Below are 26730 nucleotides of genomic sequence, written 5' to 3' on the forward strand. Positions count from 1 at the left end.
TGAAGATATATAGTTTCCTGAATTTATAATGTCATGAGAATATCCACTTATGGTTTAAGAGTGTATTATATCTCCATAAACTTTCTTTGTACTCTCCCAGTAAGAGATTTTTAAGTACCTGATAAAATAAACACATTCTAAACAAGTCACTTAAACATTCAGGCTTCAGATATAACATATTTTTCTACTGAAGTAAAGCATGTTTTCTAAATCCTAAAAAAACTTACATTGTGTTTGTATATTTAAAACATTTTAGCCTTGAAGTTTATCGATTGAGCTGATCTATCCTATCACTTCTTCCCTCCAAATTATAATCTGATTGTTAGCTTATCATTTACCTTCTTTACAAGAAAGGGAGCCATTTTTTATGATTTCCAATCTCTTTGCTATTTACCAGTTTCTTATAAATCTCTGACTTTAGAAATCGAGGAAAAGAATCATTGGCCATCAGACTATAGATTAACTTCTGAGCTTCATCAAAACATTTGAGAGTTGGTTCTGCAATATTCTTTGAGATGAGGTCCCTGGTACTGAAGTCAATGTTAATCTGTGGAAATAAATTGCATCACATTAGACTAGTTTCATAAAGACTGCATGGTCTATACAGATGGGAGATTCACATATGATCTGAATTTTTTTAAGCATCAAGTTAATCTTATGCAAAACAACAGAAAGGTCACACATTCATTTTCTGAAATGCAGAACACATGCTTTGTTTAATTACTTTACCTAGGTTGAGAGGGTTGGCGTTGACAGCAAACAGAGGTCAAACCTTATTTTCAGATTATAAAAAATGACAAAGGAGATGCATAAAAGAATTTTTATGACCTCACATTCTTTTTGCTTACCATCTTTTATTTCTTTCTAGTACTTTGGCATTAATACCTAAAATGTTCTTCTATAGGCAGAGCAGTAATTAGAATTTACTAAACTGGCCTTCACCAGCACATTCCCTTTCTCCATAACTCCCGGTGTTGTTTCTCATAATGTTGCTTTTTATCCTAAATTGTGTTTCTTTTTGTTTGCCAAAATGGACCACCTAACACTCTACCCCTGTTCACAGAACACCACGCCTCCCATGGGATGTACATACACCCGCGCAGATGTGCGTATGTACGTTCTTGCCCCCTTAGCACTACCACAAGTAAGCATTCTCAGCAAGGTCTAATAGAGATCTATTATACTGCAACACAACACACCTGCAAATACACAAATGCCGCAAACCTCATGGAAATTCTTGTCCAGTTCTACCCATTTCCAGGATGCTTTCTGAGAAGCAGAAAATTTCTATTCCAAGTTTTTTCACTTAAACTGAAAATATTCGTGAATTATCAAAGAGATGTGAATCTTAAAACTCAAAGCTCACCAAAGGCAGGTGCTGCTGCTGCTATAATAGGCAGTCAAAATTATTTGTTGCATAGAATTATGTCTCTTGGCAAAATAAGGGAGACTGTAAAATGCTAAAAATTGGGGGTCTGGTGAAAAACTATAAGTTACAATTTATATTCATTGAAGTTAAAAGATAGGCAGACAGACCTTCAATCAAATTTCTTAGCTACCTACTTGCTGTTCACATGAGTAAAGCAAGTTTTACAGTTTCCTTCAACTTTCTATTTCCATAGTGTAAAAAAGGATAATAATAATGTCTTGAAGTCTTTTAAGGGCTAAATGAGATAAGTGATATCAAATTATTTCAATATTATTATTCTAGTAAAAAGAAAAAAATATTTTGAAAAGAATCATCAAAGGCTGCTATTTGCTCACTGATATTTTCTTTCTTAGGGATTTCAGCTACTTGGGGATTCAGATTACACCTTGTTTTTATTTCTTTGATCATCCTCTCAGTTCCTGCATCAAAGTTCCAGATGAAATTCTGCAAAGTCCTCCAAGGCTTCAAAATCTATAATCAGTTTCTGCTTCTTTACACAGAAAGATGGTGTGGAGTAGTAGTAAGATTATAGGATAGTTTTCCAATCTGTACTCTGACGCTTATGACCTTAGTAACCTGGGTTACCAAGCTATTTTTCATCTTTAAGCCCAGTCATTCTTGACTGAGTTGTTATAAAAATTAAAATGAGATGATCCATATAATCATTGATTACAAGATGCTTTCTATATTTGGAGAAAGTACTATATATTTTCTCTACAGTGTTATTTTAGATTTACACTTGAAGAATGAGAAGGAACCAGTTCTCTAAGAATCTGAGGAAGAAGGTTTCTGGCCAAAAAAAAAAAAAATTCAGAGTCCCCAAGGCAAGAACAAATTGGTGATGTTCTGAAGAGCCTCTGTGTTTGCGTGGTGGGGGTGCAGGGGGTGATAGAGTTCCTGTGGGGAGACTGGGAGAGGAGGTACAGGTCAAGTCTTGTAGGATTTATCTGCTGTGGTAAAGGGTTCCTATCTTTCTACTAGAAGCAGTGGGAAGACACTGAAGGGTTTTTGAACAGGGAGATGACATGATATCATGCCATGAATCTGGTATAGTTCCTGATTTCCATAGTGGGAATAAAGAGTAGTGGGTATTTTCAAGATTCTGTAGGAGTTTCTCAACATATAGTGGAATCTTTTTCATATCCTATCTTGTGTTGCTAGGGTATGAGAATATAGATTGCCCATTTCCTCTTTGAATGCGCTATTAATTCTTCAATGGTGTCATCTGCAATTTGTTTAACTTTATATTCCCCATAATGGTAAATATACCAAGATAACTCCTTTAGGCATTCATTCATTGGCTGAGTTTTCATTGATAGCAGGGACAGTGTGTGCAGAGTGCTGCCTTATTATTTTATTCAGAATGGAACGCCTGCAATAGCTCCTTATTCCCTATTTAAAATGCCCAAAGCCCTGAACTTGGCATTCATGACCAATACAATATGGTCCAAACCTATATACTTTTTCTCCTCTCTGTGTGCCCTGTGTCACCACCAAGGTAGACTCTTACCCTCAAATTTCTTATATTTTGTTGCTGTTGTTGTTCAGTCGCTAAGTAGTATCTGAATCCTTATAACTCCCTGGACTGCAGTATGCCAGGCTTCTCTGTCTTCTACTATCTCCCAGACTTGGCTCAAATTCATGTACATTGTTACCAATGAATATTTTCCCTGACCATCCCAGGCTAGCTGAAACCCACTCCTCATCTAAGTCTTTCACAGTCTTTTATGTCCTTAAAGTGAAAGTTACTCTGTTGCGTCCGACTCTTTGTGACCCCGTGGACTGCCACCTCTGTCCATGGAATTCTCCAGGCAAGAATACTGGAGTGGGTAGCCATTCTCTTCTCCAGGGGATCTTCCCAACTGAGGGATGGAATCTGTGTTTCTTACACTGGAGAATACTCTATCATCTGAGCTACCAGGGAAGCTCTTATGTCCTTAAAGTGAAAAAGTGAAGTCACTCAGTGGTGTCCGACTCTTTGAGACCCTGTGGACTGAAGCCTACCAGGCTCCTCCATCCATGGGATTTTCCAGGCAAGAGTACTGGAGTGGATTGCCATTTCCTTCTCCAGGGGATCTTCCTGACCCAGGGATTGAACCCAGGTCCCCTGCATTATAAGCAGACGCTTTTACCGTCTGAGCCACCAGGGAAGTCCTTAAAGTTACATTCAAATAATATCTACCTTGTAAAGTTCACCTTTTCTGACCTGTGAAGGGACTTTGTGTTACTTACATTATATTTACATTTTGCCTATCCCTCACTATGCCTTGAACAGTGTAAGGATTCAATACATGTGTGTTGTATAAATAAAGTGAAAAAGGCTTCTACATTTGTTAAAAATCACGGTAGCATTTTAAGCAGAAATGTTCATTTCAATATATCACTGGTAATTAATATTATTTGTTCAAATATACTAAGTTTGTACGTCTGACTTGCCCTTCTCACTTTTCTGATTTGCCTGTTTTCCTACCAATAAGCTGCCAACATCAGCTATAGATATCTAAGTGATGAGCAGAGACACTGTTCCCAGGAGGTAATCAGTAATCTTAGGAAGATGTGTCTTGGCAATTCATTTTAATGTCAGTGACAAAATATCACACCCACATGTTTTTATAAATGTCATTATTTTTCTCGAAGTTGTTCAAGCTGGAAACTTAAGAATCATCTCTGACAAATCTTTTTTCCCTCTGATCTCTCTCTTTCTCTATCTATATATAGAACTTTCCTTATCCACCTTTTCTTGGTAATTTCACAATGCTCTTTTTATTTATCAGTCCTTCAGTTTAGTCCTCAGTCGTGTCCAACTCTTTGCGACTCCATGGACTGCAGCACCCCAGGCTTCCCTGTCCTTCACCAACTCCCAGAGCTCGCCCAAACTCATGTCCATAGAGTCGGTGATGCCCTCCAACCATCTCATCCTCTGTCGTCGCCTTCTCCTCCTGCCTTCAGTCTTTCCCAGCATAAGGGTCTTTTCAAATGAGTCAGTTCTTTACACCAGGTGGTCAAAGAATTGGAGCTTCAGCTTCAGCATCAGTCCTTCCAATCAATATTTAGGGTTGATTTCCTTTAGGATTGACTTGGTTGGATCTCCTTGCAGTCCAAGGGACTCTCAAGAGTCTTCTCCAATACCACAGTTCAAAAGCATCAGTTCTTTGGTGCTCAGCTTTCTTTATATTCCAACTCTCACAACCATACGTGACTACTGGAAAAACCATAGTTTTGACTAGACGGACCTTTGCTGGCAAAGTAAATGTCTCTGCTTTTTAATATGCTGTCTAGGTTGGTCATAGCTTTTCTTCCAAGGAGCAAACATCTTTTAATTTCATGGCTGCAGTCACCATCTGCAGTGATTTTGGAGCCCAAGAAAATAAATCTGTCACTGTTTCCCTTGTTTCCACATCTATTTGCTATGAAGTGATGGGACTGGATGCCATAATCTTAGTTTTTTGAATGCTGAGTTTTAAGACAACTTTTTCACTCTCCTCTTTCAGTTTCATCAAGGTGCTCTTTAGTTCTTCTTTGCTTTCTGCCATAAGGTTTGTGTCATCTGCATATCTGAAGTTATTGATATTTCTCCCAGCAATTTTGATTCCAGCTTGTGCTTCGTTGAGCCCAGTATTTTACATGATGTACTCTGCATCTAAGTTAAATAGCAGGGTGACAATATACAGCCTTGATGTACTCCTTTTCTGATTTGGAAACAGTCTGTTGTTCCATGTCCATTTCTAACTGTTCTTGATCTGTGTACAAATTTCTCAAGAGGCAGGTCAGGTGGTCTGGTATTCCCAACTCTTTAAGAATTTTCCAGTTTGTTGTGAGCCACACAGTCCAAGGCTTTGGCATTTTCAATAAAGCAGAAATAGATGTTTTTCTGGAACTCTATTGTTTTTTCTATGACCCAGTAGATGTTATCAATTTGATCTCTGGTTCTTCTGCCTTTTCTAAATCCACTCCTATCTCTTCCGTTTATTTTGTTTTATTTTTTTTTTAGTGTAAACATTCACATATTTAATAGTACCTTTAAAATAAGCATTACTACATTTAAAATGGTTCCAAACAAATCTATAAATGGTAATATAAATTAAAAAATACAAACTTAAAGTAAATAAATTTAACTTTAGCTATGGTATAAATAATGGTAAATGTAAGTGTACCTTTGAGTCATTAAAATGTCTTTTTTAAAAAAGGACAGCATATTACCAGAACATTAGAAACCACAGCCATGATTCTCAAACTTCACCAATTGCCATTTGATATTATTTTGGCCACTGCATTCTTCCTTGAGTAAATTAATGCTATAATTTCCAGAATTAAGTCCCAAGTCTTTTTCAATAGCTCTTAAATTCTTTTCACACTCAGTGTTGAATACATGGCTTTTTTCAAATGAATAAAACAAGTGCATTTAAATTAGAGATCCATTTTGCGCAGACTCATTCGACTGAAGGAATCTCTGTGGCAGGTAACAGGTAATACTGCCTTGTATAACTGAGGGATCTTTCGGTTTATCAGAGGCTGTAGGGCCTCTTTAAGGCGATGGTAATTTCTCTCCAGTTCCCTTTGATACCAGTTTATCTTTCTCACTCCAACTCTCCAGTTTAATCTTGTATAACATAATATTTTTCTTAAACCGTGGAATTTTTCTCTTAGTTGATCCCTCCCCTTGTACACACAGTGGACAGCATTCAGTTCAGTTCAGTTCAGTTCAGTCACTCAGTCGTGTCCAACTCTTTGTGACCCCATGAATCGCAGCTCCCCGGGCCTCCCTGTCCATCACCAACTCCCGGAGTTCACTCAGACTCACGTCCATCGAGTCAGTAATGCCATCTAGTCATCTCATCCTCTGTCGTCCCCTTCCCCTCCTGCCCCCAATCCCTCCCAGCATCAGAGTCTTTTCCAATGAGTCAACTCTTTGCATGAGGTGGCCAAAGTATTGGAGTTTCAGCTTTAGCATCATTCGTTCCACAGAAATCCCAGGGCTGATCTCCTTCAGAATGGACTGGTTGGATCTCCTTGCAATCCAAGGGACTCTCAAGAGTCTTCCCCAACACCACAGTTCAAAAGCATCAATTCTTCAGCACTCAGCTTTCTTCACAGTCCAACTCTCACATCCATACATGACCACTGGAAAAACCATAGCCTTGACTAGACAGACCTTTGTTGGCAAAGTAATGTCTCTGCTTTTCAATATGCTATCTAGGTTGGTCATAACTTTTCTTCTGAGGAGTAAGCATCTTTTAATTTCATGGCTGCAGTCACCATCTGCAGTGATTTTGGAGCCCAAAAAATAAAGTTGGACACTGTTTCCACTGTTTTATTTTTTTTTTGCCATGAAGTGATGGGACCAGATGCCATGATCTTCGTTTTCTGAATGTTGAGCTTTAAGCCAACTTTTTCACTCTCCTCTTTCACTTTCATCAAGAGGCTCTTTAGTTCTTCTTCACTTTCTTCCATAAGGGTGGTGTCATCTGCATATCTAAGTTTGTTAATATTTCTCCTGGCAATCTTGATTCCAGCTTGTGCTTCTTCCAGCCCAGCATTTCTCATGATGTACTCTGCATATAAGTTAAATAAGCAGGGTGACAATATTCAGCCTTGACATACTCCTTTTCCTATTTGGAAGCAGTCTGTTGTTCCATGTCCAATTCTAACTGTTGCTTCCTGACCTTCATACAAATTTCTCAAGAGGCAGGTCAGGTTGTCTGGTATTCCCATCTCCTTTAGAATTTTCCACAGTTTATTGTGATCCATACTGTCAAAGGCTTTGGCATAGTCAATAAAGCAGAAATAGATGTTTTTCTGGAACTCTCTTGCTTTTTTGATAATCCAGCGGATGTTGACAATTTGATCTCTGGTTCCTCTGCCTTTTCTAAAACCAGCTTGAACAACTGGAAATTCATGGTTCACATATTGCTGAAGCCTGGCTTGGAGAATTTTGAGCATTACTTTACTAGCATGTGAGATGAGTGCAATTGTCTGGTAGTTTGAACATTCTTTGGCATTGCCTTTCTTTGGGAATGGAATGAAAACTGACCTTTTCCAGTCCTGTGGCCATGGCTGAGTTTTCTAAATTTGCTGGCATATTGAGTGCAGCACTTTCACAACATCATCTTTCAATTTCACCAAAACATCACTTTCATTGTATGAATGTTCAGTCGACAACCATTAGTTTCTATAATATAAAATTTAAACATCTTACCCTTGTATTTGAGCTTCCTCATACCTGGGCTTCAAATGTTGTTTTGAAATTACCTCCTGCTTATCTTTGGTGACATCCAGAGATGAACAGAAGTTCATCTACTTTCTGTTCCCAGAGTAAATTTTCTTTCTAAAGCTCTTGTTTATGCTGCTTTACCATCTAAAGTCCCTCTCTCCTCCACAACTTTATTCTGTACAGATTATCCTCAACCCTTTATGATTTAGCTGAAGTTGAATATCCTCCAAGAATCCTTCCTTGATCACAGAAAGAGTGTCACTATGATTTCCTTATCATCATACATTATTTTGATTTCAAAAATTTAAGAAATTTGATTTCTTATTTAAACAGGTTTGGACACAGTGGCTTCTGTCAATATTAAGTATTCAGTCTGATAATCAGAGGAGAAAATTTGTCACTATAAAGGGAATTCAGTAGTTTGTGGCATGGAATTAACCTGTCTTCTATCTGCTATCTTTCCCTATTTCTTCCCTGATTCTTTTTTCTCTACCTGTACCTCAACATATGAGCAGAGGAGTCAGACATCGTCTAAGTTCCGTGCCCAGTCTTCTCTCCCTGGATTATTTTCCTTGGTGACTTTGTCATCTCCTGTTTAAAAATATTTAAGCAATGACATTATCTCTAAAATAATCCTAAGGATATTTAAAGAAGATTATTTTAACTGTAAATATTAATAGTTAATATTCATCAAATATTACTACTGTTGTGCTAAGTCTTTATATGGCTACTGTATGTCACACACACATACCTATAAGATGGATAGTATTATTGTCCCTATTTTTCTTTAATAAAAAAAGACCTCATCTGAAAAAGTGGTTGTTTTATAGTAAATTTCTATAATTTATTCATTTAAATTATTTCATTGAATGGTTACTTAGGAATTGTGCTAAGATCTGACCATATAAAAATAATTGAGAGTCAATCAAGAAGACAGATTTTGAGAAAATAATCCAAAGGGAAGAAGCTACCTTCTTAAAAAAAAAAAAAAAAAAAAGTCTTTCTAAAGGAAATGAGGTTGTAAACTGATCATCAAGGTATTATCATGAGTATAGAAGATTATGGAAGGCACTTGGCCATGGAGGGAAAACTGGAAAAAGCCCAGTAGGTTTTCAGAGTGAAAGGAGCAACAGCTTGAAAAGGCATGAAGGTCTATATCACATAGACTTTTATAGGTCTTCTTAAATAATTTTTAATTAACTTGAAAGCAACAAGAAGATTTTTAAGTAATGTAAACACATGTGCTTGAAAAAACATATTACTGGCTGCTATGGGATATAATGACTAGTTGTGGATAAAGGGCAGAAAAATTAGTAAGTCATACCAGAAATTCAGGTGGTTAGTCATGGAGGATTAGGCTGGGTCATTTCACAGAGAATGGAGGGAAATGTATAGATTTCAGAGATACTTAGAATGTAGAATAGATGAAGCCTGCAACTGAATATTTATGAACTGGGATAAGCAACAACATTTTTTGGAATGACTGGATTTTAGAAATATTCTGAAGAATGAGATGACAAAGTGTCAATGGATTGGATATAGTGCTGAAGAGAAGAACCAAGAATGAGTATCAATTATTCAGCCAGAGCAAAAAGAATGGAATTGCCATTCACTGAGACAGAGAGACTCAGAGAAAAGTTTGAGGAGAAAATAAGGACTCAGATTTGTAGTGAAGTGTGAGATGCCCTTTTAGAGCCAGAGACTGGAAGAAATCCCCTGGGGAGTAAATGCAGGCAGAAAATAGATGACAACCACCTCCCCTCAAGATAGTATGTGCTGGGCTATAGGTAGGAACAGTAAAAGAAATTGGCAAAGAATTGTCAGTAAGAGAGGAAGAAATTAAGTACAGGAAGCCAACTGAAGTTAATGTTTCAGTTAAGAGAGCATGATACGTGTCATTAAATGGTCCCAAGGAGTCAGTCTGAATAAGGTTTGAGTGCACTCTACCCACAACGCCCTGTCTTTTCTTCTTGAGTCCCCTGAAATTTTAGTATCAAGACAAAAGTGAAAATATTCAGCCTAGCACATATTTTGATACATACATTCCTTTAATATGATCACTTTGAGGTTCATGTCTGCCAACTGCACCTCCAATTGTGCACTCATCTCAAGTTTGATTTTTGGGGAAGTTGTTGTATCGATTTCCATCTCAAAAAGTAAGCACAGAGGAGATATTGAGATTGGAGTAGATTGAAAGCAGGCACCCTGACAGGAGGTAACCCTCTAGAGATGCAGGCCTCTCAACTGTGTGGACCTGAGGCCGTCCTGAGCTGCTTGGACCTTGGGTGAAGCTTAGACTCAGCTGAGCAGCTCAGATTAGTAGGTCCAGAGCAGGGGCTGAATGGCATATCGATTGATGAAATAAAGAGAGTTATATCTATATTATTTACTCATGGGAATAGTCACTGCATTTTGTTTCTATGGATACACTCAAGTTTCAAGGATGCTGAGAAAGACATTTAATTTGCTTATTTTTTCAAAGGTCACGAATTATCTTAGCTCTCTGAGACTGCTGCACTGCCAATCTCAGAAAACAAGACATAGGCTTATGATTCTCACAGAATGACAGCTGAGATGTCATTGCAACTGTTTAGCGACTTTTAAATCCTGTCATTTTTGAAAAGGCCTTGACACAGCTGACATTGACAACAATCCATTGCATTAAAATGAGTGCCTCTGGTTTGCATTGTTGTTTAAAAAATGATTTTATTATAATGAGCTAGGGATAGTTTAATGCTCAGGTGATTTTGATAACTCCAAGTTATGCAAGCCAATTCCTCTTTTCTATGACAACAGTTTTAACTTCTTTTGGCTTCCAACAAATTATTTTAGCAGGAAGAATGCATTTGAAACTGTACCTTTTGGCTTTCCCGTGACCCTAGACTGTGCTTTATATATTTTTACATAATTTGAATGAGAAGTTTTCAGTCGAACTCTCACATTCAAATGAGATTGCCTTTCCCTCATTTAGTATGTATAGTGTAGCAGGAGATGGTCATTATGCAAAGAGTGTGTGCATGCATATGGAAAGCGCCTTACTCAAATGGGGCAGGCAGCCTCCTCAACCTCATTCACAGCAGTGCTTAAAAATTACTATTCAAATTAAAGTTGCCTATAATCATGTTTTTGGCTACATAATTCTGTTTAATCACCGTTAACACCTCTAGTATTACTTCATTTTTGGCATCATTAAAGGCACATGAATATCCTGAGGTATAGTCTCAAGGGTTACTATGAAAGTTGAGAATAGCCAAGTTTATAACATCGAGAGGGAATCCATTCTGCACAGGAGTGTATCCTTTGTCACAGTTGGTATTAAGGACAGAAATAAATGACATGAGTTGGGAGGCAGCATTGACACTCTAAATTGGACAAGAGAAATGAAAAAAAAGAAATCAAACGTATGCAATCAATGTATAAAAGCTTGACGGATACGGATTGCTAAAAATAGATGTACGCAGCAAGTGCTATCTGGAGCAGGCGACAGAGAATAAGATGGACAGGTTTCCGTGAGGAACCCCGGCACGCTAATCCAAGATTAAGTGGGACAGGGATATGCGCAAATTCAAAGAGCGTTTTGTTTTAGAGTTGAAAGGCAGTAGTCATTTTTTCAGAGGGCCAAAATGATACCACAGGCTATTAAATGAGATGCGCCTGTGACTTTTTTTTTTTGCTTTACAAGTTTAAGAAGTTATACAAAATAGAGAGAATATGAGAAGAGAAATACAGCTTCTGACAGAAAGGAAGATAGACTCTATGTGACGAGATAGTTTTCTGCTTTTACCTTTAGTGCAAACATCGAGGTTCCCAGGCTGTGCCATGAACATTTAAAATAAGTAGAACATTTAAAAGAAGATCTAGAGGAAGGAAATTAAAATGTAAAAGCAAGGGCAGAAGACCTCCCTCCTTACGATCTGTGAATCTTAATGACTGCAGGACTCATCATTTTTCCTGTCTAAGCCTCAGTTCATTTTTCACCTGTACGAGGTGGGTGATTGCAGTGCCTAAGACAGAGTGCATGGTGATCGAGTCAGATAGTCCACATAAAAGCCCTGGGCAAGTGTGCGGCTTAGAGTTTCTTTATCTCTGCTTTTCTTCCTTTCTTCCTCCTCCTCCCCGTCCTCTTCTTTCTTTTTCTCTGTCTGTCTCTGTCACTCTCTCTCTTCCTTTTTAAGAGATCCCTTGAGCTGAAGAGGAAATAAACAAAGATGCAGAAATCACTAGGAATCAGAACATGCCCTTGGCTCCACTTATGCTTGGAGGCACCCAGAACTAGGCTTCTTCCTCTACTGGGCCAGCCTTCTAGGCACCAGCTGGTGCCCTGCTAGACTCTTCTTCCGTTTCCTCTCCTATCATCCTTCCATCCTTCCGTGTTGTCTTATTTCCTTCTGTATTCACATCTCTGATCAAAGCTCACTAATTACTTCCTTTGAGACATGTTTCCTGATCCCTTAGACTTGGACTTTTCCAGTTACAGTGACCACATCACCTGTATTTCCCTATCACAACATCCATGAACGTTTATTCTAATTTTTTTTTTTTTTAAAACTAGAGTCTTCCCACCAATATGGTTAGCTTGATTTATTCAGAGACTCGGTCTTTTTTCATAGCTGCATCAGCATGGTGCTTGGTATGTAACAGACCACTAACTATTGATTAGTGTACAAAAACTTAGGAAATTAATAAATAAGCAAACTTTATATCTGGCGGTGATTCTATAGTTTGGGGGCACTGTTGACAAGCAGCAACTTGTGGGTCAGGACCAAGACTCAACATAGCATCAGCTCATTGTGGAAGTAACACTTAAAAATGCAAAGAGAAAAGTGTTAGTCGCCCGGTCGTGTGCAGCTCTTTGCGACCCCATGGACTGTAGCTCACCAGGCTCCTCTGTCCATGGGATTTTCTGGGCAAGAATGCTAGAGTGGGTTGCCTTTCCCTTCTCCGAGAGATCCTCCCAACCCAGGGATTGAACCCAGGCTTCCCACATTGCAGGCAGATTCTTTACCGTTTTGAGAAAATAGGAATTAAAATGGAGGATACAAAACTGCCATTTTGAGAATATCAAGAAATGCCTATAGTGCCATGGGTTTCTCTCTGCCAAGAATTCAGAGGTCTATCTTTTCCCTCAGGATTATAAAACTAACCTTATTTTTGTGTGTGTGGGGTGTACCGTGTGGCTTGTGGGATTTTAGTTCCCTGATCAGAGCTCCAACCCCAAGCCCTCGGCAGTGAGAGTGCAGAGTCCTAAACGCTGGACCGCCAAGGAATCCTCAAAATTAACCTTATTTAAAATAAAGGCATGGTTTCTCTGGTGGCTCGGAGGTAAATAATCCTCCTGCCAATGCAGGAGACAGGTTTGATCCATGATCTGGGGAGATTCTTCATGCCTCAGAGAAACTAAGCCCCTGCACAACAAGTACTGAAACCCACGTGACATCCAGCCTGTGCTCTGCAGCAAGAGAAGCCACCACAGTGAGAAGCCCACACACCACACCCAGAGAGTAATCCCCATCATGCCAAAACTAGAGAAGAGCCTGTACAGAAGTGAAGACCCAGCATAGCCAAAAATAAATGAAGAAGGCCTTATCTCAATATTCTTCCTCAGTACTATTCAATCATTATCAACTTTTAGATATAATACAAGGACTTCCCTGACCATTTAGGACCTTTACAATGTCCCTTTAGAACCAGACATGGAACAATGCACTGGTTCAAAATTGGGAAAGGAGTACATCAAGGCTTTATACTGTCACCCTGCTTATTTAACTTATGTGCAGAGCACATCATGCGAAATGCCAGACTGGATGAAGCACAAACTGGAATCAAGATTGCTGGGAGAACTATCAATAACCTCAGATATGCAGATGATACCACCCTTATGGCAGAAAGCGAAGAGGAACTGAAGAGCCTCTTGATGAGAGTGAAAGAGGAGAGTGAAAAAGCTGGCTTAAACTCAACATTCCAAAAATGAAGATCATGGCATCTGATCCCATCACTTCATGGCAAATAGATGAGAAACTGGAAACAATGACAGACTTTATTTTCTTGGGCTCCAAAACCACTGCAGATGGTGACAGCAGCCATAAAATTAAAAGACGCTTGCTCCTTGGAAGAAAAGCTATAACAAACCTAGACAGCATATTAAAAAACAGAGACATCACTTTGCTGACAAAGGTCCATCTAGTCAAAGCTATGGTTTTTCCAGTAGTCACGTATGGATGAGAAAGTTAGACCATAAAGAAGACTGAGCACCAAAGAATTGATGCTTTTGAACTGTGGTGTTAGAGAAAACTCTTGAGAGTCCCTTAGACAGCAAGGAGATTAGACCAGTCAATCCTGAAAGACATCAACCCTGAATATTCATTGGAAGGACTGATGCTGAAGCTGAAGTTCCAATACTTGGGCCACCAATTGTGAAGATCTGACTCATTGGAAAAGTCCCTGATGGTGGGAAAGATTGAAGGCAGAAGGAGAAGGGAATGACAGAGAATGAGATGGTTGGATGGCATCCCTGACTCAATAGACGTGAATTTTAGCAGACTCCAGGAGATAATGAAGGACAGGGGAGCCTGACATGCTGCAGTCCATTGGGTTGCAAAAACTGGGACACGACTGAGTAACCGAACAACAAAGACTTCCCTGGTGGTCCAGTGGTTAAGCCTCTACACGCCCAGTGCACAGGGCACAGATTTGATACCTGGTCAGGGAACTAAGATCCTGCATGCTGCATTATGTGCCCTCCACCAAAAGAAACAGAAAAGAAAAATAAAAATCCTAAAAATAGATATAATGTAAACAATTTCATCTGTTTTTAAAATTTTTCCACTTAATCATTTGTTGCTTTGCTGTTTTTTCCTGGTTCTAGAAATCTAATTTTTTAACCCAACTAGACTGACTGTTTCTTTTGAGCCAAACCATGCTGCTGCTGCTGCTAAGTCGCTTCAGTCGTGTCCGACTCTGTGCAGCCCCATAGACGGCAGCCCACCAGGCTCTGCTGTCCCTGGGATTCTCCAGGCAAGAACACTGGAGTGGGTTGCCATTGCCTTCTCCATTGTGTGAAAGTGAAAAGTGAAAGTGAAGTCGCTCAGTCGCGACCGACTCGTAGCAACCCCATGGACTTCAGCCTACCAGGCTCCTCCGTCCATGGGATTTTCTAGGCAAGAGTACTGGAGTGGCTTGCCATTGCCTTCTCCAGAGCCAAACCATAGTTTCAATCTATTCTATTTTCTTGCATTTCCTTATCAAGCTACCTCATTTCCACAACACACTGCATTGTACTTCTGTGTTTATTATGTGTTCTCTTGCTTAGACCCAACTTCCCTTCCATGGAAGGAATTTATCTTATGGTGGTTAATTGTAGGCACAGAATAAGCATTTATTGATATGAAATAAGAGTCACCAAATAACACTGTGCTACAATAAAAATTAAAAGCAAAACATCCAGACACAGATATTTTAAAAGTGTCCTGCATAACGCATTAAGATTCTTTTCCTTTATGATGATAGTTTCTTCCCTTTAATGGGTTATGATGTCTTCACAGTTAATAAATACATTTAAGAATTAAATTTTTTGTATTTTTTTTTTTTTTTACTTAAAAGACTGCCAATGTATTTGCTCCCAGATTGGTCATAATTTGAATTTGAATTTATATAATTTTTAAACATCACAGTGTGGTATAATTGGGAACATTTTCTAATCTCACAGAATGACAATCAACATAAACAGTTTTCTCTTTAATCATATATTTTCCATCCTTACTAATTTTCTTATTAATATAAGAGATGATACAAACATAATTCATAAATGACAGAAATAAAACATAAATATTTAAAATATGTCAGTATCTTGGGTTTCCTGGATGGCTCATACTATTTTAATTTTTTTTAAGATTTACATTCTTCTGAAACCAAATATTGTTTGAAATTTTTAAAATATTATGAAATTAATGGTCCAAATTGAAGGAAGAATAAATACAATGTTAAGAATTTTTTTTTTCTTTGCCACATTCGAGTTCTTACTGTGTGTGGAGTAGGGACACTTTAAAATATATATTGCTTATCTAATAATTTTCTCATTTTCAGACTACTTGGTCAGAAATATCTGACTCACACTTTTATTTCCCCTTGCAATATCTTCTGAAAATATCTAGGTATAATCCATGCAATTAGTAGATATTTCTACCTGAAACTCATGATTTGCTAATGTGTTTTTCTAATTTGTGTTCATATATATATATATAAAACATTTGTGTGTGTGTGTGTGTGTGTTTATATATATACACACACATACACATATATATACATTTAGGGGCTTACTTGGTGGTTCAGACAATAAAGAATCTGCCTTTAGTGTAGGAGACCCAGGTTCAATCCCTGGGTCAGGAAGATCCCCCAGAGAAGGGAATGGCTACCCACTCCAGTACTCTTGCTTGGAGAATTCCATGGACAGAGAAGCCTGGCGGGCTATAGTTCCTGGGGTTGCAAAGAGTCGGATACAACTGAGTGACTAACACTTTCACTTTCATGTATACATTTATCAAGTCATTCAAAGTGGCTTGTCCTCAGATGGTCTTAGAAGTTAGTTAATATTTTGGGGTAGAGTCAGTAGCACTTATAGTGACTTGTGTAAAGAAAAAAAGGAATTAAAACTTCTTAAAGACTATTCTGCCTGTTGCAAACCCTAGATATGCTATCTCATTCACCATTTTCATCTAACCTATATGATTGCTGTGTCCTTTTTCACAGTTACGTTTTTAGATGAGGAAAGTGTGGCTTAGAGGGATGAAATAGGTCAACACAAGATTACAAGATTTGAGTCTGTGTTTCTAACCTTTAGATTTTCTACTACATCACACAATTAGTGTAGAAGACCAAAGAGATGATAAAACTCTGAGGGAGAGGGCATAAAGTTTCCTGCAATTATCATCTCTCATAGAGACCTGAAAGTTGTTTTTCTGTGCAGTTTTGCCTATTAGAATAGGAAACGAAGAACCATTAGTAACATCCATTTATAGACAGGGATTGTTAGTAAATAGTCTGATGGTAAACTGTCTAATTGCATCAATTAAAAACTATTGTCACGCTAGCAATTTTACAGATGAAGAAATAAAGACATGAAAAGTTGAAAAGAAAGTAAATGGGACTTAATAGACATCTGGATGGTGTGACCTTGTCATTGTTCTCTATTTTAGGGTTTTCTACCAAGGAAATTGGTTATAATTTTGATTTCTTTATGCGAGACAGTTTTACAACTGTAATTGAATATTGAAAAATGAAGAATGCTTTCATATGAATCTCATTCTTGCATTAATTTTCTACTTATGAAAATGGTATTTTCCAACCTGCATATCAGATATATCACGTTGTCTTGTGAAGTCTGCCTACTAGATAAATCTAGGTTACTTCCCACCCTCTCTTTATCTTTATCACTGCCTGTCCAGCCTTAAACCACTGCTTCTCATTAGTGATATCAAAATGCTTGTGATTTCTGGAAAACTCTAGGGAGTTCTGTACATTTACACTGTACACTGTGCCCTCAGTCTGAAATACTTTCTTCATTTGCTCTCTTGATAAATATGACATAGTTTTCATATGTGAACCACCCTACAAATCCATCCTATAAATCTCTGGATAGACTTCATGGCTCTTCCGCACACTGCTAATAACAAGCTTTAAATGATTCAACTTATTAGTTGCCTATTGTGTATTTGACTGGTTTTATCACATGTCAATCTCCCCTTCTACTGTGTGACTTCATTGTGGGAACAGACTCTCAAAAAATTTCCATTTAATGACTCATACTAATACTTGTAATATATAATATATAATTGATGGGCTATAGCAAGATATGCTGAAGGCTGAAATTGGTATGTAAGAGACAAATGTCCTTTAGTTAATTTGAATTGGAAATAATTAATGGCAAATAATAGGAAAGATGATGGCTGTTTCAATTGTATATATACACTTCATCTTCAATGAGAATTTTGTCATATCCAATAATAATATTTTTAGACGGTTTGAGACAATATAATCCGTGATTTGTAAAACAACTATAAAATTAACTCGATGGACAAATTATAAAATAAGTATGAAAGCTTTGTATCCTAAAACAATAACTGTACTATTCTTTTAAATTATTACCATATTAATTTATTTTGGCAGGAAAGATTAGGAAAATAAAACTATTTTATCCAAATTGATAATTTATTATATAACTTTGAGTTCAGCTGTAATTAAAAGATTACATTTCTTTAGTATTAATGTAAGATTTTTCATATATAATATTTGAAAAACTTAAAATAATCATTAAGCAGATTCATGAAGAAAAATAAATCTGGCTTTCAAACCAATAATAAATAGATTACCTTTAGAGTTGATTTCAAAGCCTTTTAGGGAATGACACATTAATCAACTTGACAAATCTTACACACTACATTTAAATTTTTCTGGACTCATTTATTGATTCTTAGATAGTGACTGGGAAATGAATGCTGAAATAGCTCCACAGGAGTTAAGTTACTTTTTCTTTCCCCCTTTGAATTCCACTCTAAGCTTCAGTGGTTCATATGTCAGCAAAATTGTACTGTACCAACATATGCTTCAGTAATTAATGTCCATCTAAAACTTGAACTATTGATACAGCAACTTTATGCCGTAGATTAAAAAAAAAAGTTTGCATTTCATCTTTGCTGTCCTCTGTCCTCATTAGTACACTAACTTCTCATACCGTGAATTTTAATTTTGGATTAGAACATATAGTAGCTGTCACTTGGGAGGGTATCAGTATTTCAACTCTGTAGGGAGAGATGACGTAGGTGGTTTATGTTTGGTGCTAGTGACTTAAGATAGATTCCCGTTTGCTGCTTAGGCATTAAAACTCTCTGCTTAGATGTTATAATCAGTGAGGGATTACAGCAGTTTTAAAATGTAAATAGTTTAAACTTTAAAGTTAAACATTAAGGGGATGCAGCAGAGATGATCATTATTTGGTTCTGGAAATTAAATCAATTATAAATGAGATGGTATACACATAAAACATTTTTGAGGGGCTCTTCTCAAAGTCCTTCCAGGTTTTCCTGTAAGGCCTTCTCTATTTTCCTGATCTTAATGCAGCACAGGTGGAATCTGACAACTTGAGACATACCCGTGGCTCATTTTTACTGTTGTAGGACCAGGCCACCCGCACACCTGTGGCTCATTTTCACCACGCTTATCTGCCCACGCAGGATGGCTGGCTGCTCACTCCCTGTCCACTCCCTGCTCCTGGAGCAGTTCCTGGTTCCCTACAGCCCACTCACAGGATGGACCTTAGTCAGTAAACATCTGTATGTTTGCCCCTCAGGCCCAGATAATGACTCTTTAGGACAAAATGATGCCCTTTGATAGTTGAATAAGGGAAGACCTCTGCCCCAAGAAGGTGCTCAGAGGGCCCTGACCCTCTGCTGGTTTCCCTGGTAACCCAAGAGCCAATCGGATGTCAGTCATTTCCCCTAACTAGTAGCCTTCCCATTCTTCCCCATCCCCCACGGCGAAGTCTGCTTCCATGTTCCTTCCACCGTCCACCCCAAACCATGGTGTGTGGCTCCAGGACCCTACTTAAGACGTGTAAGCTCCCGCATTCAGTGGATGTCTCTGCAAGCCTGCGGGGTGCAGCCCAACAGCCATGAAGGAAATAAAGTCAAGCAACCCCCTCTTTGAGAAGGTAAGGCATTATTATATGCCGTGATGTGGGCCTCCAGAACATTAAATATTATGAATTTGTACTGTTGGTTAGTAGGTTTTACCTTCACATATGTATCTTTTTTTATTTAAAAAATTGTATTCAAGAGTTCTATTCCAAATCGACCCCTGTGCTTACAAAAGGAAAAATGAAGCTGAATTTGAAATCCAGAAGCACGCTTAAGTAGGATTTCTGTAGAGCTGTTTAATTGGGAACATTAGACTGTTTTTTTAAGAGCCTGCTTGTTGTGCTCAGAAAATAGAAACACTGAAGCACATAGAGAGCGCTGGAAACTATTTAGTGAATCAGTGCCAGAGGATCACCGTAAGGAACTTCTGTTCAAATTTACGGATATCTTCTGTTTGAAGACATGGTGACAATTTAATTTCCCTTGAGGTGGCCTTAGTGTCCTTCAATTGGGAGCAGATGTGTTAGTGGATAAGTGGATAAATATTCACTGTTGTGGAATATTTCACTCACCTCTTTGGGGGCATCAGCTTCAATGAATTCAGAATAAATCATCCTGGCTTTGGAAGCAATTTTTTCTGCACTTTCTGTTTTCTTAAAGTCTTCACAGGCAAGCCAGAACTCAACATTTTCTTCACTAAACTCTGATTTTAGGAATGTTCGAAAAGCATCTAGACCAGCTGTAAAATACACGAGGAAAAGGTTTGTGTATCACACAGCTCAGTCATGTGACCAATTGTATACATTGTTTAGTGAAAGCATTTGAGGATTCAGTGGCAAATATTTATCATCCCTCAAATATAGCATTTATACATTTTAGTTTTTAACTTTAGAAAGCTTGATTTTGGATCAGTAGTCATCGATGTAAAATATTCAATCTATTTTTCTAATATTAGCACTTTAAAAAAATTGAACAACAACCAGAAATGCTAGGATTCCTGTACGTTCCAGCTCTTTTCACTGTCTTATTTTCAGCCACATTTAAACATTTATTATTCCTGTTCATAAATGTTTAAGTTTCTGACCACCTGTTTAGCCTCTTTTCTCTAGTTTCCTCATGTAAAATGTGCCCCAGAATCTTCTTTGGCACACACAGAACTCTTTTGAGAAGGCAATGTTTCTAAATCTTTTACAGCCAAGGATAGTTACGAGAGGGCCTCTACTGAGGTATGAGGTACCAGGTTAGAAAGATTATTATCAAATTCCTGCAGTTGCCTGAACTAAGCAGGCCTTTCAGTTTGTGTTAGTTTCAGTCCGTACCTTCCTATGGCAGCGTCTGCGCGTCAGTGAGACTGTGCGTCTTGGAGGAGGAATCACCCATTGGCACGCTTGTCCTTCAGAGGATTTGCCTTCTGAAAATTGGTGGTTTTCTCCTACACCTGCCAAGGGGGCCCCTCAGCCTGGCTCAAAGCCACTCCTCCCTAACTATGTGCTAGAGGGCTGACTCTTCAGGTTGCAAAGTAGGGAGAAATTGACTAGCAAAAAAGTAAGTATCAGAGAAACATGTATGGAAAGGGGCCTAAGTTAGTTGTTTATTGGTTGCTGCAGGTTGGAAGGAAAGTGAAGGTTAGTATAGAAAATAGAAAAGGTCTTCATGGAAGAAGGTGATTATCTAGAAGCCCTGGATTAAAACTAAGCATAACAATTTTATTTTTAATGATTCGAAGTACAGTTGAAATAACAGGTCGTTGCAAAAGATTTTCAGATACCAATTAAAATTCTCAGTATAAATATTGCAGAGTGTGAAAGTTGTTAATATGTAATCACTATAAAAATTCAATTGCACATGTCTTGTGTTTAGAAAATACATTAGAGAAGCTTCTGTGACACAAATTTGGTTTATAAAAATCCTCTTAGTAACACAATTAAAATTTTCCATGAGTTTGATCCAAACAATGATGAATTTGAGAGGTCTAAATAGAATTTATACTAAAAAATCTATTTTATAAAGTAAAGTATATACTTTAATAATACTGAAAGAATATTGAGGAAGCATGTCTGGCACTATTTTATACGTGTGTCGTTAAAGCATACGAAACTATTTTGCAATATGGGTTATCTAAATACATCCCAGAGAGATGGGAAGTTAAAGATCTAAAAAAATATCATTATTCTCTCCCCTCCTGCCATATTCATAGAGAGAGACATTGAACTAACAGTCACTCCTCCTTTTTTCCTCCCATTGCCCTGTTTGGACACATAGGAACAGAATAAGCAGGTAACACTGGGGCTAGTTATCTCTTCCTTGCATAGACAATCATTGAATCACTCATCTATTATATACATACAATTTGAAAGTTCACAGGTCGTCAAGTGACTTTAGAATAGCCACAGCCACAGCCATATATTATCTGAGGGTCCCTCTGTGTGAGGGAATAGTTATGGGTAAGTGTGACAGGGGCTGAGGAGTGGAATATGTCAGGAGCAGGTGGCAGAAGGCACATTAATATCTCTGCTCAGTATGTGCAAGGCGTATCATCAAGTTACCAAACAAGCAGGTAATATGGTGGGTCATCTGTTTAAAGCATTGAAAAGCATGGGAGATATTTTTCTGGTTTTAGAAAAGCAAAATCCAGACAGCTTTGCAGATGAATCTATGACTTTTGTACTTTCTGTGGGCATGAGGTACAAAATCCCAGGATATCTGCAGGGTGGTGTGTCTGCCTTCATCTATAACCTTCATGCCTCTGTCTGCACTGCTGCAGCGGCCAATCCCCCACCTGCAGAGACACCTTCCCTAGGGTGTTAGCAAACCTGATCTGTCCCGCTTGTCATGTATTTAAGGAAAAAAGAAACATGCTCTTGAAACTTACAGAAATGAAATTCCATATGGCTTTCATATATGTTTTTAGTTGGATTCTAGGGTTTTGATGGGTTATTTTATGTCTGTGCTTTGTGTGTGTGTGTAGTGTCTGACTCTTTGTGACCCCATGGACTGTAGCCTGCCAGGTTCCTCTGATCACGGACTTTGTCATTTCTTACTCCAGGGGATCTTCCCTACCCAGGGATCGAACCTGAGACTCTTGTTTCTCCTGCATTGGCAGACAGATTCCTTACCACTGTGTCTCCTGGGAAGCCCAAAGTATGTGTGCATGCGTGCTTGGTCATGTCAGACTCTGCAGCCCCATGGACTGTAGCCCACCAGGATCTTCCGTCTATACTTTAGGAATTAGTTATTTAAGAATCATAAAATGATAGTGTAATTTCATCTGAATCAAATTGTTTTTATGAAAAAAAAAAAAAAAACAGCCATGAAGAACATATTCAGATTTATCATGTTTCAAGCATTTCTAATATTCTGATATTTACTTTATAAATTTAAAGTGGAAATGCCATTTGATTAGAACAAACACTACGTTTAAATATTTTCTATGTATGTCTCTTGTAGCATCATTTCTATCCTGTATGAGACAGAAATGCTGTAAAGCAGGTTTGTACAGCAAACGCAGAATTCTAGATATCTTTGTATATGACTGTTTTATATTAAATTCTGGGATGTTTTATTTATAATTGACCAAACGCACTTTATTGAGCCATCATTTTAATTACAAGTATATATCCACAGTGTACATATTTATATATATATACAAATATATTCAAATATGTTTTTGTATTCTCTAAAGTAAGAATAACTTAGTTGGAATAAATACTTTATTTTAGCCTGAAGAAGCAAACAATTTATTTAAATTTTCAACTTTTCAATAGTTTGTATGTTTTAATTTGCAACAATAATAGTCATGCTGCTGCTGCTGCTGCTAAGTCTCATGAGTCGTGTCCGACTCTGTGCAGCCCACCAGGCCCCGCCCTCCCTGGGATTCTCCAAGCAAGAACACTGGAGTGGGTTTCCATTTCCTTCTCCAATGCATGAAAGTGAAAAGTGAAAGTGAAGTCGCTCAGTCGTGTCTGACTCTTAGCGACCCCATGGACTGCAGCCTACCAGGCTTCTCTGTCCATGGGATTTTCCAGGCAAGAATAGTGGAGTGGGGTGCCATTGCCTTCTCCGAATAATAGTCATGATATATATCAAATGATAATGAGACTGGCTTCCCTGGTAGCTCAGCTGGTAAAGAATCTGCCTACAATGCAGCAGACCCTGATTCTACTCCTGCTTTGGGAAGATCCCCTGGAGAAGGGATAGGCTACCCACTCCAGTATTCTTGGGCTTCTTCAGGCTAAAATAAAGTATTTATTCCAACTAAGTTATTCTTACTTTAGAGAATACAAAAACATATTTGAATATATTTGTATATATATATATAAATATGTACATTGTGGATATATACTTGTAATTAAAATGATGGCTTAATAAAGTGAGTTTGGTCAATTATAAATAAAACATCCCAGAATTTAATATAAAAGTCATATACAAAGGTATCTAGAATTCTGCGTTTGCTGTACAAACCTGCTTTACAGCATTTCTGTCTCATACAGGATAGAAATGATGCTACAAGAGACATATATAGAAAATATTTAAATGTAGTGTTTGTTCTAATCAAATGGCGTTTTCACCATTTCTGTGGTGGCTCAGATGGTAAAGAATTCACTTGCAATGTGGGAGACCTGGGTTTGATCCCTGGGTTGGGAAGATTCCCTGGAGAAGGGGATAGCTATGCACTCCAGTATTTGATATACATCAAATGATAATGAGACTAAGACAACTTTATCACTTCCTTTCTATTTGGAATTTTCTTGTTCTTTTAATGTCTGTAATTTCTATAATCTTGTATTCATTTATTTATTTATTTTTAAATTTTTAAATTTAAATTTATGTATTTTAATTGGAGCCTAATTACTTTACAATATTGTATTGGTTTTGCCATACCATTTAGACTCAATCTAATTCCATTTAAACTTTGGGCCTGTATAAGTTTGTAAGACTTTGGGGAATCTTATACTTCACATATTGATCAATCTCATTGTTTATAACATGTCTACAACTTTCAGAATTTATTTATTTAATTTTAATCCTTGCATTTTTAGGCCTGTTATCATTTGGATCTTACCTTGATTGGTTAAAAGTGTGTCCATATTTTCAGACCACGCCACTGTTTCTGTAGTTGGTGACCTGTGGAAACAACATCTACCCTTGACCATAGCATTGTGATCTTTTTCTTCTGTAATCTATAGTAATATTTGAGTTATGTGTATTTGTTGAATTATATCATTTAAATGAGCTTTGTATCACTAATTAAGCTACAAAAGGTCAACAAGGATTATATAATATTTTCCACAGTGGAAAGCAATAGCAAAGAAAAGGGAATGTGATTTGACACCAGCAAATTATTTACTATTCTAACCAACAGTATTGATCATACTTGCAAATTCTTGATTTCTAATGAAGGTATAAGAGAGATTGCTCCTTGCTCTGTAGAGCCTAGTGAATTTAATCTCAACTGTATTAATTGTTTTTATGTTGGTTACACTAGTCTGTTCCTGAAGAGTTATCATGATAGCAATGAACTGTTTTCTAAGTTTTCACAGTCTACAAAATTGTCCATTTCATAATTATGCATCTTAAGTTTCTTTATAGTTTTAAAGATTTTTTAATGTGGGATGATCTTGAAAATGTTTATTTATAGTATTTTAAGGAGTCTTCACCCCATTTTGAGACAGCCTTCATTTCTCTTTAAAGGTATGCTTCCATCTGGGTTGATTTATTTAAATCTAGGTATCTGTCAGGACAGAGTAATATCTTTTCCAAAGCAGTCAAAAAATTTATTGACTTAAGTCTTCTGAAGAAGGTATACTTTGGGAGATGTGATGTAGAAATAATAAATCAAGTTTCTGATATAAACTTTCTGAGATGTAAATATATCATGCATTATTCCCCTTAATAAACAAAGATCCTAATGAAATAAGTCCCCATCCATAGAAAACATCTGCTACCCAGAAGAAAAATCTTGGATGATGTAGCTGTGATGTGCAAATTACTTATTAGCTATGGAAAGGAATGATCTAATTGAAGGTTTCTATTAAAAAGATTGATAGTCTCACATCCAGTCATTCTTATAAAATTTATATTTGCATATCAAGGTGACTAATCTTAAATATGCTCGTGTGATGCAGTCCCTATGTTTTTACATTCTATTACTTTGTGTGATTTGCTCCAGTTTGCATTGCTCTCCTCTCTCCTGCTGTTGTAGTTATATTCTCAGCTGGTAATATCTGTACTCAGAGGCCACACAGAGGGGCTGGGTGACAGGGAGCACATGCTGATATCTCCCAGTACTTGGATTTCCTATCTGCCATTTCTTTTACTTTTTCCTCAATGACAGGCAACTGATTTTCCTTTCTCCCTTGATCTACTAAATCTTGGGAACACAAGGTTTCCTGTGAAGCCATTTTGAAATGGTGTTCTTTCATTCAAATGAACTGAAAGGCATTTTCATTTCTCACCTTTTATAAATGGAGAATGGGACCCTATATACGATCTAATTTTACGTAGAAGAGCTTGTGTGCACTGTAAAGACTGTTATTCTAAAATGATCATGTTGTATTTCATATGAGTCCAACATTAGTTCTTCTATCAAATTTTAGGAATTCTATCAGTTCAGTTCATTCTCTCAGTCGTGTCCGACTTTTTGCGACCGCATGGACTGCAGCACGCCAGGCTTCCCTGGTGTTAAAATTATCCTAGGATCACTTAAAATGCACATGTTTAAAATGTTGTCTGTATTTGTAGATTGAAACTTGGTGGTTAGCCTGGTACTCAAAATTCTCCTTAGTGCCTGTGGAATGTGTGTTAATGAAGAGGGCAGAGAGGAGATTTGATCTCCAGTCTGGCTGTAAAGTACATTCATTTTAAATAAGGAACAGTCATCAAAGAAAACCCTGAGAAGTAGACTCTAGGCAGAATCATTCAGGGATGAATATGTACTCCCCCATTTGTTTGTAAACTGTACAATGACAGGAAAAAAAAAGTCATTGTCCAGCAATGGAGAGCAGTGTGTCTGGTTCGAGAAATATGTCTTGGATGTATAAAAAATAATGACTGAATGGCCAAGCCCCAAACAGTGGCAGGCGTTAAAGCCTTCAGTGGAAGAAGTACAGTGACTTTTAAGATGCTAGTAGATGACGGTGATGAGAAGGTTAGTAAAGGTGTAGCTGAATTTTATTAGCTTCAAAGTGTGTTTTGGGTGAGGAAAGCAGAGAAGTGATGCAAAAGCATCACTGGGCAGCAACAAACCAGGGACCTCTCTGTCAACCCCGAGTGAGTGAAACTATAGGGAGTGGACAACATCCATTCTGAAGGCATCAAAGCAAACCATGGCCTTTAGGGAGAGCCAGAGTTTGCTTAAGCCAAAAGCAAAAGGAATATTCAGTGAAGTGCTGGTTGGAATGTAAAAGAGTCTTTTTTAGAATGGAATTATTCAAATAAGTGTTAGCTATTCTTATTATCATCAT

General features: G+C 37.6%; 1 protein-coding gene across 1 annotated transcript; it reads right to left on the reverse strand.

The window, feature by feature from the left end:
- RGS21 (regulator of G protein signaling 21) lies at positions 1-25668 on the reverse strand. Its single transcript, XM_070768840.1, has 4 exons — positions 25585-25668; positions 24330-24447; positions 19840-20006; positions 1-547 (listed from the first exon to the last, which is right to left on the reverse strand). The coding sequence occupies exons 1-4, from the start codon at positions 25666-25668 to the stop codon at positions 344-346; spliced, it is 573 nt and encodes a 190-aa protein (XP_070624941.1). The 3' UTR covers positions 1-343.
- Between the last annotated feature and the right edge of the window lie 1062 nt (positions 25669-26730).

Source organism: Bos indicus, chromosome 16, assembly GCF_029378745.1.
Source record: "Bos indicus isolate NIAB-ARS_2022 breed Sahiwal x Tharparkar chromosome 16, NIAB-ARS_B.indTharparkar_mat_pri_1.0, whole genome shotgun sequence".
Taxonomy (NCBI): domain Eukaryota; kingdom Metazoa; phylum Chordata; class Mammalia; order Artiodactyla; family Bovidae; genus Bos; species Bos indicus.